Source organism: Oncorhynchus mykiss, chromosome 15 (assembly GCF_013265735.2).
Source record: "Oncorhynchus mykiss isolate Arlee chromosome 15, USDA_OmykA_1.1, whole genome shotgun sequence".
Taxonomy (NCBI): Eukaryota; Metazoa; Chordata; class Actinopteri; order Salmoniformes; family Salmonidae; genus Oncorhynchus; species Oncorhynchus mykiss.
The window spans coordinates 15,996,197-16,008,282 of NC_048579.1; the positions used below are offsets into that span (position 1 = coordinate 15,996,197).

General features: G+C 44.8%; 1 protein-coding gene across 4 annotated transcripts in view; it reads right to left on the minus strand.

Annotated features, from left to right (window-relative positions):
- The window catches only part of LOC110490929 (brefeldin A-inhibited guanine nucleotide-exchange protein 1), a 97,047-nt gene that overhangs the window by 57,960 nt on the left and 27,001 nt on the right, over positions 1 to 12,086 (minus strand). For all 4 annotated transcript variants that reach the window (XM_036943871.1, XM_036943870.1, XM_036943873.1 and 1 more), the window contains exon 2: positions 2,240 to 2,270. In XM_036943871.1, coding sequence (XP_036799766.1) covers positions 2,240 to 2,270 — 31 coding nt within the window. The remainder of the gene's footprint in view (positions 1 to 2,239; positions 2,271 to 12,086) is intronic.

Here is a 12,086-nt window from a genome sequence, read left to right on the forward strand (position 1 = left end):
CTCGCTCCTCTAGCCACCCCCTCAGCCCACCTCTCCCTACCAACCCCCCAGCTTAGCTCCTCTAGCCACCCCCTCAGCCCACCTCTCCCTACCCACCCCCCAGCTTAGCTCCTCTACCCACCCCCTCAGCCTAGCTCCTCTAGCCACCCCCTCAGCCCACCTCTCCCTACCCACCCCCTCAGCCTCGCTCCTCTAGCCACCCCCTCAGCCGACCTCTCCCTACCCACCCTCTCAGCCTAGCTCCTCTAGCCACCCCCTCAGCCCACCTCTCCCTACCCACCCCCTCAGCCTAGCTCCTCTACCCACCCCCTCAGCCTAGCTCCTCTACCCACCCCTTCAGCCTAGCTCCTCTAGCCACCCCCTCAGCCCACCTCTCCCTACCCACCCCCCAGCTTAGCTCCTCTACCCACCCCCTCAGCCTAGCTCCTCTAGCCACCCCCTCAGCCCACCTCTCCCTACCCACCCCCCAGCTTAGCTCCTCTACCCACCCCCTCAGCCTAGCTCCTCTAGCCACCCCCTCAGCCCACCTCTCCCTACCCACCCCCTCAGCCTAGCTCCTCTAGCCACCCCCTCAGCCCACCTCTCCCTACCCACCCCCTCAGCCTAGCTCCTCTACCCACCCCCTCAGCCTAGCTCCCCTACCCACCCCCTCAGCCTAGCTCCTCTACCCACCCCCCAGCTTAGCTCCTCTACCCACCCCCCAGCTTAGCTCCTCTACCCACACCCTCAGCTTAGCTCCTCTACCCACACCCTCAGCTTAGCTCCTCTACCCACACCCTCAGCCTAGCTCCTCTAGCCACCCCCTCAGCCCAGCTCCTCTAGCCACCCCCTCAGCCCACCTCTCCCTACCCACCCCCTCAGCCTAGCTCCTCTAGCCACCCCCTCAGCTTAGCTCCTCTAGCCACCCCCTCAGCCTAGCTCCTCTAGACACCCCCTCAGCCTAGCTCCTCTAGACACCCCCTCAGCCTAGCTCCTCTAGACACCCCCTCAGCCTAGCTCCTCTAGACACCCCCTCAGCCTAGCTCCTCTAGACACCCCCTCAGCCTATCTCCTCTACCCACCCCCCAGCTTAGCTCCTCTACCCACCCCCTCAGCCCACCTCTCCTTACCCACCCCCAGCCTAGCTCCCCTAGCCGACCCCAGGGGTCTCATTTTGGCAGAGCTAGCCTAGCTGGAACATTGTGACACCCCCTCAGCCTAGCTCCTCTAGACACCCCCTCAGCCTATCTCCTCTACCCACCCCCCAGCTTAGCTCCTCTAGCCACCCCCTCAGCCCACCTCTCCCTACCCACCCCCTCAGCCTAGCTCCTCTAGCCACCCCCTCAGCCTAGCTCCTCTAGACACCCCCTCAGCCTAGCTCCTCTAGACACCCCCTCAGCCTAGCTCCTCTAGACACCCCCTCAGCCTAGCTCCTGTAGACACCCCCTCAGCCTAGCTCCTCTAGACACCCCCTCAGCCTATCTCCTCTACCCACCCCCCAGCTTAGCTCCTCTACCCACCCCCTCAGCCCACCTCTCCTTACCCACCCCCAGCCTAGCTCCCCTAGCCAACCCCAGGGGTCTCATTTTGGCAGAGCTAGCCTAGCTGGAACATTGTGATCCAGCCCTGATCATCCAGTTCTGTTGTGGGTCTCTCGAGGGGGAGAGATACAGAGATAAGAAGGGAAATGGAGGGAGAGAAAGAGGAGGAGGAAAGGACTGGTACTCATGGTACATTTCATTCCTCAGACCCAGTTACCGGGCAGAAAAGCTCCACAAACACACCCAGGTGAAAGCCAGCTTTTCTTTCTTTCCATTTCTCCCTCTCCCTCTCTAACACACACACACACACACACACACACACACACACACACACACACACACACACACACACACACACACACACACACACACACACACACACACACACACACACACACACACACACACACACACACACACACACACACACACACACACACACACACACAGGTTAGAGCCGGGCACTAGACAGGGGTCCATGAAAAAAGCCATTAATGACAGGGAGAAGGGCTTTTAGAAGTAGACCAGCTGGAGAGACAAATAAACACACTGGAGGACACACACACACACACACACACTTTATACTCAAGGGCACGCTAAGGCGAGGTTTGCTTTCAAAACAAGCGTTCAAATGTACAAGAACTGTACAGGCAGAGACATTCAGTAAATCACGTAAATTAACCTGGATGTTTTCCTGAACAGAATTAAAACAAACGTACCTTAATTTTTCAGAATCTTCCTTTATTTCCTCTGAAACAAGAGATAGAAAGAGAGGGAGGGAGAAACCGTTAGAAACATTGAGGTAACAGTCAAAGGGGAGGGTAAATTCTGCTGTATTTTACTAAACAAATAACATCATTGGGAATAGCAGATAGCAGGCACTGACAGCAGTAATGAATAGTGATGTAGGGAGCCTGCTTATTAATGAATAGTGATGTAGGGAGCCTCCTTATTAATGAATAGTGATGTAGGGAGCCTGCTTATTAATGAATAGTGATGTAGGGAGCCTGCTTATTAATGAATAGTGATGTAGGGAGCCTGCTTATTAATGAATAGTGATGTAGGGAGCCTCCTTATTAATGAATAGTGAGGTAGGGAGCCTGCTTATTAATGAATAGTGATGTAGGGAGCCTGCTTATTAATGAATAGTGATGTAGGGAGCCTGCTTATTAATGAATAGTGATGTAGGGAGCCTCCTTATTAATGAATAGTGAGGTAGGGAGCCTGCTTATTAATGAATAGTGAGGTAGGGAGCCTGCTTATTAATGAATAGTGATGTAGGGAGCCTGCTTATTAATGAATAGTGATGTAGGGAGCCTGCTTATTAATGAATAGTGATGTAGGGAGCCTGCTTATTAATGAATAGTGATGTAGGGAGCCTGCTTATTAATGAATAGTGAGGTAGGGAGCCTGCTTATTAATGAATAGTGAGGTAGGGAGCCTGCTTATTAATGAATAGTGAGGTAGGGAGCCTGCTTATTAATGAATAGTGATGTAGGGAGCCTGCTTATTAATGAATAGTGATGTAGGGAGCCTGCTTATTAATGAATAGTGATGTAGGGAGCCTGCTTATTAATGAATAGTGATGTAGGGAGCCTGCTTATTAATGAATAGTGATGTAGGGAGCCTGCTTATTAATGAATAGTGATGTAGGGAGCCTGCTTATTAATGAATAGTGATGTAGGGAGCCTGCTTATTAATGAATAGTGAGGTAGGGAGCCTGCTTATTAATGAATAGTGAGGTAGGGAGCCTGCTTATTAATGAATAGTGAGGTAGGGAGCCTGCTTATTAATGAATAGTGAGGTAGGGAGCCTGCTTATTAATGAATAGTGATGTAGGGAGCCTGCTTATTAATGAATAGTGATGTAGGGAGCCTGCTTATTAATGAATAGTGAGGTAGGGAGCCTGCTTATTAATGAATAGTGATGTAGGGAGCCTGCGTATTAATGAATAGTGAGGTAGGGAGCCTGCTTATTAATGAATAGTGAGGTAGGGAGCCTGCTTATTAATGAATAGTGATGTAGGGAGCCTGCTTATTAATGAATAGTGATGTAGGGAGCCTGCTTATTAATGAATAGTGATGTAGGGAGCCTGCTTATTAATGAATAGTGAGGTAGGGAGCCTGCTTATTAATGAATAGTGATGTAGGGAGCCTGCGTATTAATGAATAGTGAGGTAGGGAGCCTGCTTATTAATGAATAGTGAGGTAGGGAGCCTGCTTATTAATGAATAGTGATGTAGGGAGCCTGCTTATTAATGAATAGTGATGTAGGGAGCCTGCTTATTAATGAATAGTGAGGTAGGGAGCCTGCTTATTAATGAATAGTGATGTAGGGAGTCTGCGTATTAATGAATAGTGAGGTAGGGAGTCTGCGTATTAATGAATAGTGATGTAGGGAGCCTGCTTATTAATGAATAGTGATGTAGGGAGCCTGCTTATTAATGAACAGTGAGGTAGGGAGCCTGCTTATTAATGAATAGTGATGTAGGGAGCCTCCGTATTAATGAATAGTGAGGTAGGGAGCCTGCTTATTAATGAATAGTGAGGTAGGGAGCCTCCTTATTAATGAATAGTGAGGTAGGGAGCCTGCTTATTAATGAAGTGAGGTAGAGAGCCTGCTTATTAATGAATAGTGAGGTAGAGAGCCTGCTTATTAATGAATAGTGCATTTAGCTGATTATCTAGCTTCTCTCTCGTCCACGGCTCCTTGTAAATGTCTGGGGAGTCACAGTGAAGTGTTGATTAATTCTGTATGTGGGACACACCAGGATGTGGATAAGAACCTCTTAAGACAGCAGGTAGCCTAGCGGTTAAGAGCGTTGGGATACACACACTTGCGTGTGCATGCAAACAAACTCATTAAGAAGTTGGCCTGAAATGAGTATGTGAGTGTGTTTTACAATACACCCTCTTGTGTTTTGGTGTTGGGTAGACATTCCACACTCCAACACACCCAGTCATTGTGACAGTCCTAGACATGCCCTCACCGAGAGGAGACTGGGTGTTGTGCCACTGTGCTGTGGCACAATTCACTCTGCTATGCACTGAGTGAATGTGGATTTTAGCTCTCTCAACACTGACTCAGGGGGAGTCTAGGAAGTGCTTAAAACATACAGTATAGCAACACTCACCAGAGCCCTCCAAAGAAAACTACCCTCTTATTATTAACAAAGGCCACTAAAATAGTGACAGCTCAATTATTGATATTGCTTACGAGGCTAATTTTTGATTCAAAATCTACTTGAGGGTCAAGTTAGTGTGCTACAGTACATGCCATTTAATCAGGTGTGGTTTCAGGGCCACTTTACAGTCTAGTACGAGCAGAATAAAACAAGCCGATTACAAGGGCTTTTTAATCACACGCAGAGTCATTAAATCATTATTCACAGTTATTAAATCATTATTTATATTTCCTTTTAAAATCAACTCTTCTACCCCATTTACATTCGGGAAAGTATTCAGACCCCTTGATTTTCTCTAACTATTGTTACGTTACAGCCATATTGTAAAATGTATTAAATAAACACTGTTTCCTCAGCAATCTACACACCATATCCCATCATGGCAAAGTGAAAACAGATTTCTAAAAATGTTTCCAAAAAATAAAAATAATAAAATACTTAATTTACATAAGTATTCAGACCCTTTGCTATGAGACTCGAAATTGAGCTCAGGTGCATCCTGTTTCCATTGATTATCCTTCAGATGTCTCTACAACTTGAATGGAGTCCACCCGTGATTCAATTGATTGGACATGATTTGGAAAGACACACACCGGTCTATATAAGATCACACAGTTGACAGTGCCTATCAGAGTAAAAACCAAGCCATGAGGTTAAAGGAATTGTCCGTAGAGCTCAGAGACAGGATTGTGTTGAGGCACAGATCTGAGGAAGGGTACCAAAAAATGTCTGCAGCATTGAAGGTCCCCAAGAACACAGTGGCCTCCATTCTTAAATGGAAGAAGTTTGGAACCCTCAAGACTCTTCCTAGAGCTGGCCACCTGACCAAACTGAGCAATCAGGGGAGAAGGGCCTTGGTCAGGGAGGTGACCAAGAACCCAATGGTCACTCTGACAGAACTCCAGAGTTCCTCTGTGGAGATGGGAGAACCTTCCAGAAGGACAACCATCTCTGCAGCACTCCACCAATCAGGTCTTTATGGTAGAGTGGCCAGACAGAAGCCACTCCTCAGTAAAAGGCACATGACAGCCCAATTGGAGTATGCCAAAAAGCACCTAAAGACACAGACCATGGGAAACAAGATTCTCTGGTCTGATGAAACCAAGATTGAACTCTTTGGCCTGAATGCCAAGTGTCACATCTGGAGGAAACCTTACACCATGCCTACGGTGAAGCATGGTAGAGGCAGCATCATGCTGTGGGGCTGTTTATCAGCAGCAGGGACTGGGAGACTTGTCAGGATCGAGCCAAAGATGAACGGAGCAAAGTAAAGAGAGATCCTTGATGAAACCTGCTCTAAAGTTCTCAGGATCTCAGACTGGTGTGATGTTTCACCTTCCAACAGGACAACGACCCTAAGCCCACAGCAAAGACAAGGCAGGAGTGGCTTCGGGACAAGTATCTGAATGTCCTTGACTGGCCCAGCCAGAGCCCGGTATTGAACCCGATCGAACATCTATTGAGAGACCTGAAAATATCTGTGCAGCAATGCTCCCCATCCAACCTGACAGAGCTTGAGAGGATCCCAAATACAGATGTGCCAAGCTTGTAGCGTCATACCCAAGAAGACTCAAGGATGTAATCACTGCCAAAAGTGTTCAACGAGGGACTGAGTAAAGGGTCTGAACACTTATGTAAATGTGATATTTCATTTTTTATTGTTATTTATTTTTGCTAAAATTTCTAAAAACCTGTTTTGTCATTATGGGATATTGTATGTAGATTAATGAGTAACATTTTCTTTAAATCAATTTTAGAATTAGGCTGTAACATAACGTAGAAAAAGTCAAGGGGTCTGAATACTATCCAAAAGGCACTGTATATGAACAAGCATATAGGCTAGAGCATGGCTCTATGAATCTTCTTTGTGTCCCTGTAGAACAGATCTGAAAACACCAGTCTGTCTGTACAGAGGGCTGCTGCCTTGATCTGCACTGATCTGAAGACATGTCAGGTGACACCAGTCTGTCTGTATAGAGGGCTGCTGCCTTGATCTGCACTGATCTGAAGACATGTCAGGTGACACCAGTCTGTCTGTATAGAGGGCTGCTGCCTTGATCTGCACTGATCTGAAGACATGTCAGGTGACACCAGTCTGTCTGTATAGAGGGATCTTGATCTGCTTCATAGGTCTGCTCTCTGTGTTGTTCTTTCTCTCCCACTTCTATCTGTCTCTATGACTGGCTATTCTGTGTGTGTGTACTCACGCATGTGTATGTGCATGTGTCTGCCTATGTGTTTGTGCCTATGTGTGTACGTGCCTGCGTGCACATGTGTGGTTTTAGTCTACAGGGGCTGTAAAGCTCCAGTGAGGCAGTTTTAGTCTACAAGGCTGTAAAGCTCCAGTGAGGCAGTTTTAGTCTACAGGGGCTGTAAATATCCAGTGAGGCAGTTTTAGTCTACGGGGGCTGTAAATATCCAGTGAGGCAGTTTTAGTCTACAGGGGCTGTAAATATCCAGTGAGACAGTTTTAGTCTACGGGGGCTGTAAAGCTCCAGTGAGGCAGTTTTAGTCTACGGGGGCTGTAAATATCCAGTGAGGCAGTTTTAGTCTACGGCGGCTGTAAATATCCAGTGAGGCAGTTTTAGTCTACAGGGGCTGTAAATATCCAGTGAGGCAGTTTTAGTCCACGGGGGCTGTAAATATCCAGTGAGGCAGTTTTAGTCTACGGGGGCTGTAAATATCCAGTGAGGCAGTTTTAGTCTACGGGCGCTGTAAATATCCAGTGAGGCAGTTTTAGTCTACAGGGGCTGTAAATATCCAGTGAGGCAGTTTTAGTCTACAGGGGCTGTAAATATCCAGTGAGGCAGTTTTAGTCTACAGGGGCTGTAAATATCCAGTGAGGCAGTTTTAGTCTACGGGGGCTGTAAATATCCGGTGAGGCAGTTTTAGTCTACGGGGGCTGTAAATATCCAGTGAGGCAGTTTTAGTCTACAGGGGCTGTAAATATCCAGTGAGGCAGTTTTAGTCTACAGGGGCTGTAAATATCCAGTGAGGCAGTTTTAGTCTACAGGGGCTGTAAAGCTCCAGTGAGGCAGTTTTAGTCTACAGGGGCTGTAAATATCCAGTGAGGCAGTTTTAGTCTACAGGGGCTGTAAATATCCAGTGAGGCAGTTTTAGTCTACAGGGGCTGTAAAGCTCCAGTGAGGCAGGTTTAGTCTACAGGGGCTGTAAATATCCAGTGAGGCAGTTTTAGTCTACGGGGCTGTAAAGCTCCAGTGAGGCAGTTTTAGTCTACAGGGGCTGTAAAGCTCCAGTGAGGCACTTTTAGTCTACAGGGGCTGTAAAGCTCCAGTGAGGCAGTTTTAGTCTACGGGGGCTGTGAACATCCAGTGACATACAGTACCAGTCAAAAGTTTGGACACACCTACTCATTCAAGGGTTTTTCTTTATTTTGACTATTTTCTACATTGTAGAATAATAGTGAAGACATCAACACTATGAAATAATACATATGGAATCATGTAGTAACCAAAAAAGTGTTAAACAAATCAAACTATATTTTATATTTGAGATTCTTCAAAGTAGCCACCCTTTGCCTTGATGGCAGCTTTGCACACAAAGCCTTCCCTATCTCATCTTGGAATATCCAAGTCCTGAGGTCATCTGCCTTCGGCCTAAAGAGCAGGAATCGTGACTTCACCAAAGAAATCAGAAATACAGACATTGTCATCCTACAAGAAACATGGTTTAGAAGAGGAGATGGACCCACTGGATATTCTCTAGGTTACAGAGAACTGGTAGTCCCATCCACCAAACTACCAGGTGTGAAACAGGGAAGAGACTCAGGGAGAATTGGTATAGAGTAGACCTAACGCAATCTTTTAAATTAATCAAAAACAGGAACATTTTATATTTGACTAGAAATTCAAAAGGAAATGATCTCAACAGAAAACAACTCAAACGTTATCATGTGTGCTACCTATATCCCCCCACTAGAATCCCCATACTTTAATGAAGATCGATTTCCCCTTCCAGGATGGAGAAGCGAACACTTCCAGGCCCACGAACATGTACTAGTCTGTGGCGACCTAAATGCCAGAACTAGACGAGAACTCCTGCAGCTCTGTCGCACGCTGGGAATGTATATAGTCAATGGTAGGCTTTGAGGGGACTCCTACGGTAGGTACACCTATTGCTCATCTCTTGGCAGTAGTACTGTAGACTACTTTGTCACTGATCTCAACCCAGAGTCTCTCAGAGCGTTCACAGTCAGCCCACTAACACCCCTATTAGATCACAGCAAAATTACAGTCTAACTGAACAGAGCAATACTCAATCATGACGCATCAAAGCCAAAGGAACTGAATAATATTAAGAACTGCTATAGATGGAAGGAAAGTAGTGTGGGAACCTACCAAAAAACTTAGGCAACAACAAAGTCAATCCCTTTTAGACAACTTCCTGTACAAAATCTTTCACTGTAATAGTGAAGGGGTAAACTTGGCAGTAGAAAACCTAAACAGTATATTTGACCTCTCAGCTTTCCTATCAAATTTAAACATTTCAAGCAGACAACCTAAGAAAATTAACAACAATGACAAATATTTTGATGAAGAATGTAAAAACCTAAAAGAAATTGAGAAACTTATAAAAAAAAAAATATAGAGACCCAGAAAACCTGAGCTTACGTCTTCACTATGGTGAATCACAAAAACAATTAGAGGTTGACCGATTAATCGGCATTGCAGATTAATTAGGGCCGATTTCAAGTTTTCATAACAATCTGTAATCTGCATTTTTGGACGCCGATTAAAGACTTTGCACTCCACGAGGAGACTGCATGGCAGGCTGACCACCTGTTATGCGAGTGCAGCAAGGAGCCAAGGTAAGTTGCTAGCTATAAAAAAACAAAACAATCAATCTTAACATAATTACTAGTTAACTACACATGGTTGATGATATTGCTATTATCTAGCTTGTCCTGTGTGGTATATAATCAATGCGGTGCCTGTTAATTTATCATCGAATCACAGCCTACTTCGCCAAACGGGTGATGATTTAACAAGCGCATTCGCGAAAAAAGCACTGTCGCAGCAATGTGTACCTAACCATAAACATCAATGCCTTTCTTAAAATCAATACACAAGTATATTTTTGTAAACCTGCATATTTAGTTAATATTGCCTGCTAACATGAATTTCTTTAAACTAGAAAAATTGTGTCACTTCTCTTGCGTTTTGTGCAACAGAGTCGGGGTATATGCAGCAGTTTGGGCTGCCTGGCTCGTTACGAACATTTCTGTCACAACTTCCGCCGAAGTCAGTCCCTCTCCTTGTTCGGGCGGCGTTCGGCGGTCGACGTCACCGGCGTTCTAGCCATCGCCGATCCACTTTTAATTTTCCATTTGTTTTGTCTTACACACCTGCTTTCAATTCCCCAATGACTTGTTCATTATTTAACCCTCTGTTCCCCACGTTTGTTTGTTAGTAATTGTTTATTGTATTGCGGTCCGTATTTGTGGCCTTGTATTATTACGACGTGTATTGTTATATTATTTGAGTAAAATTGCTTTCATTACATCTGCTGTCCTGCGCCTGACTCATCTCACCAGCTTCACACAGACACATTACAATTTCTTCCTAACAAAGACCGTAATTAATTTGCCAGACTTTTACATAATTATGACATAACATTGAAGGTTGTGCAATGTAACAGCAATATTTAGACTTTTTTAGATTTAGACGGTTCTGTATTTCACTGAAAGAATAAACGTTTTGTTTTCGAAATGGTAGTTTCCTGATTTGACCATATTAATGACCTAAAGCTCGTATTTCTGTGTGTTTATTATATTATAATTAAGTCTATGATTTGATAGCAGTCTGACTGAGCGGTTGTAGGCAGCAGCAGGCTCGTAAGCATTCAATCAAACAGCACTTTCCTGCGTTTGCCAGCAGCTCTTCGCTGTGCTTCAAGCATTGCGCTGTTTATGACTTCAAGCCTATCAACTCCCGAGATAAGGCTGGCAATACTACAGTGCCTATAAGAACTTCCAATAGTCAACGGTATATGAGATACAAATGGTATGGAGATAAATAGTCCTATAACTCCTGTAATAACTACAACCTAAAACTTCTTAACTGGGAATATTAAATACTCATGTTAAAAGGAACCACCAGCTTTCATATGTTCTCATCTTATGAGAAAGGAACTTAAACGTTAGCTTTTTTTACATGGCACATATTGCACTTTTACTTTCTTCTCCAGCACTGTGTTTTTGCATTATTTAAACCAAATCGAACATGTTTCATTATTTATTTGAGACTAAATTGATTTTATTAATGCACAGTTGAAGTTTACATGCACCAGAAGTTTACATACACCGTAGCCAAAAACATTTAAACTTAGTTTTTCACAATTCCTGACATTTAATCCTAGTAAAGAACCCTGTTGTAGGTCAGTCACCACTTTATTTTAAGAATGTGAAATGTCAAAATAATAGTAGAGGGAATGATTTATTTCAGCTTTTATTTCTTTCATCACATTCCCAGTGGGTCAGAAGTTTACATACACTCAATTAGTATTTGGTAGCATTGCCTTTAAATTGTTTAACTTGGGTCAAACGTTTTTGGTAGCCTTCCACAAGCTTCCCACAATAAGTTGGGTGAATTTTGGCCCATTCCTCCTGACAGAGCTGGTGTAACTGAGTCCGGTTTGTAGGCCTCCTTGCTCGCACACGCCTTTTCAGTTCTGCCCATAAATGTTCTACAGGATTGAGGTCAGGGCTTTATGATGGCCACTCCAATACCTTGACGTTGTTGTCCTTAAGCCATTTTGCCACAACTTTGGAAGTATGCTTGGGGTCATTGTCCATTTGGAAGACCCATTTGTGACCAAGCTTTAACTTCCTGACTGATGTCTTGAGATGTTGCTTCAATATATCCACATAATTTTCCTCCCTCATTATGCCATCTGTTTTGTGAAGTGCACCAGTCCCTCTTGCAGCAAAGCACACGCACAACATGATGCTGCCAGCCCCGTGCTTCACGGTTGGGATGGTGTTCTTCAGGCTTGCAAGCCCCGTTTTCCTCCAAATATAATGATGGACATAATGGCCAAACAGTTATTTTTTTGTTTCATCAGACCAGAGGACATTTCTCCAAAAAGTACGATCTTTGTCCGCATGTGCAGTTGCAAACCATAGTTTGGCTTTTTATTGGCGGTTTTGGAGCAGTGGCTTCTTCCGTGCTGAGCGGTCTTTTATGTTGATATAGAACTTGTTTTACTGTGGATATAGATCATTTGTACCTGTTTCCTCCAGCATCTTCACAAGGTCCTTTGCTGTTGTTCTGGGATTGATTTGCACTTTTTGCACCGAAGTACGTTCATCTCTAGGAGACAGAACACGTCTCCTTCCTGAGCGGTATGACGGCTGCGTGGTC